This window comes from Mus pahari, chromosome 5 (assembly GCF_900095145.1).
Source record: "Mus pahari chromosome 5, PAHARI_EIJ_v1.1, whole genome shotgun sequence".
NCBI classification, from domain to species: domain Eukaryota; kingdom Metazoa; phylum Chordata; class Mammalia; order Rodentia; family Muridae; genus Mus; species Mus pahari.
In genome coordinates, this window is record NC_034594.1 from 47849752 (window position 1) to 47851873 (window position 2122).

At 58.3% G+C, this 2122-nt stretch overlaps 1 protein-coding gene across 6 annotated transcripts in view; it reads right to left on the minus strand.

The window, feature by feature from the left end:
* Erbb4 (erb-b2 receptor tyrosine kinase 4) overlaps positions 1-1662 on the minus strand; it is a 1014420-nt gene extending 1012758 nt beyond the window's left edge. For all 6 annotated transcript variants that reach the window (XM_021197417.2, XM_021197414.2, XM_021197418.2 and 3 more), the window contains exon 1: positions 794-1662. In XM_021197417.2, the coding sequence (XP_021053076.1) occupies positions 794-875 (82 nt within the window). In that variant the 5' untranslated portion in view covers positions 876-1662. The remainder of the gene's footprint in view (positions 1-793) is intronic.
* Positions 1663-2122: the final 460 nt, after the last annotated feature.

Genomic DNA, 2122 nt, shown 5'->3' on the forward strand with positions numbered 1-2122 from the left:
CACACACACACACACACACACACACACACACACACACACACACACACACACACACACACTCTTTCTCGCCCCAAGTCAATCGCAAGACAGCCCGGAGATGCCAACTAAGAAGGCCGAGAGTCCCTGGCCACCGGCCGAGGCGCGCACCCGGTGCGCTCCAGCTGCCCGGATAGGGCTGGGCGTCCGGTGTGACCCCGCAGGCTACTGTAGACTCGGGCCAGCGACCGCGCGCCAGCATGCTCAGGTGCCAAGCCCCGCTCCCCGGCCGCGCTCCGACGCAGCCCTGCACCCCGGGGAAGGCCAGCCAGGCTCAGCCCAGGAACCTCCTGGCAGCCCGAAGAGGTGCAGCGATTCTCCGGTTTGGTTTGATTTTTTTTTTTTTTTTTTTTTTTCCGCCTTCCCAGCCGGAGGAGAAGGGAACCTCCACTGACGGGCTCAGGTCTCCCAAGCCCCGAACAACGGGCGCCACCAGAAGCGATCCCGCTTAGGCTCCCAGAAAACGCGCGAGAAAGAAAGAAGGGGGCTAAAGAGAGGACGAGGGTGCTGGGGGGGACGGACAATAATATAGAGGGAGGCAGGAAAGCGGAGTCATTTGTAGCATCAATAAAAACACACGCACGCACACACAAAGGTAAGTTTGGGATGGAGCGAGGGGCGACCCAAGGCAGAAGCCCGGTCCCTAGGGTCCCTGGAGTGGAAGGGTGACAGAGGGGCGAGGGAGACGGGAGCCACCGGAGGCGGTGGCGGGTTCAACAGCTGGAGCGCGACCGGGAACCGCGAGACCGCGACCCACCTGACTGAGAAGCGCTGGGCTGGACGGTCCCCGCTGCCACCAGAAGGCTCCCCCAGACCCACAGTCCCGTCGCCAGCTTCATTTTTGGCAAGTCTCAGATCCCGCGCTGACAATTACATGTCCAAATACCATAGCCACTTGCGGGCACGCGGAGGAGATCTCCCCCCTCACAGCCGGGAGCGCGTGGGGGGCGCAAGGGGGGCGGACGCGGCGCGCTTGGTGCACGGGCTTCCCGGGGCCGGCGAGCCAGTCGGCGCTGGTGGCGGCTTCCAGGACCCGTGGACCCGCGGACCCGGCCAGGGGCCGCGGAGGAAGGCGCGCGGGTGGGAGTGTGCGCGACTGTGCGGCTGGTGCTCCGAGCACAACGTACAGCTAGTTCCCGGAGTGATCCTCCGCTCGCTCGTTCCCTCCTCACTTTCTCGTTCGCTCTCTCTCCTCACTGGTTGGTCAACAATAAAAAGAAAGGGGGAAAAAAGGCTTCCAAAAAAAGTTGATTGCAAAGAAGCGGCGGGGTTCCGGCCTCTCCCCCCCAAACCGGGCTATGTTCAGCTCTCTCTTCAGTCTCCTTGCACCTCCTGTCCAAATCTGGAGGGAAAAGGAGGGGGTGTTGCTTCTTTGCTTCTCCCCGATCCTGTCCCCCTTTTTTTTCCACTGTCAGCTTTCCTCACACTTGTCCAGCCATTGCAGTAATTAAAGCTCCGAGCGTCATTTCCAACGCTCCGCGGTCTCCAGCCGCAGCCCCACAGAGAAATTAATACGAGTCAGGGAGAAAGATTTTTTTTAAAACAGAAAAGAAAAGAAAAGAAAGAAAAAAAAAAAGAGGGGAGTGGGGGGTGGGAATCAAACAACCCTCCACGCAACCAGCCAGGCTTTCCTCCGCTGCGCAAGCCCCGCCCCTGCTCTGACCCATGTAGCCACGCCCTCCCCCTAAGGAGAAATCTTATTGGCTCAGACACTCCCCAAAATCGTCTGCCTCTAGAGTTGGAAAAACACCTGTCAGGCAGTGGGAGCAGCAGGGTCGTGATAGGGGCTTGGGGAAGCAGGATCTGAGAAGCTCAGTGGAGACCACTGTCTGAAACGCTCCCCTTGGGGCTGCCCCAGCAGAGGCCCTGGACAGCTGGCCCGCTGAGTAGTCAGTCCACCAGAGGGAATGCTTACTGAACGAATTTTTTGACACAAGAACAGGACATTTTCTTTATTGCTCCAAGGTGTCTGTCCATACACAGAACCTTCCCTAGAAATAGAAAATCAACGTTGCTTTGGGAATAAAATATCTCTGTCCCTCTTCATCACCCAGAATATTCCATGCTTAGTGCTTTTAAATGGATA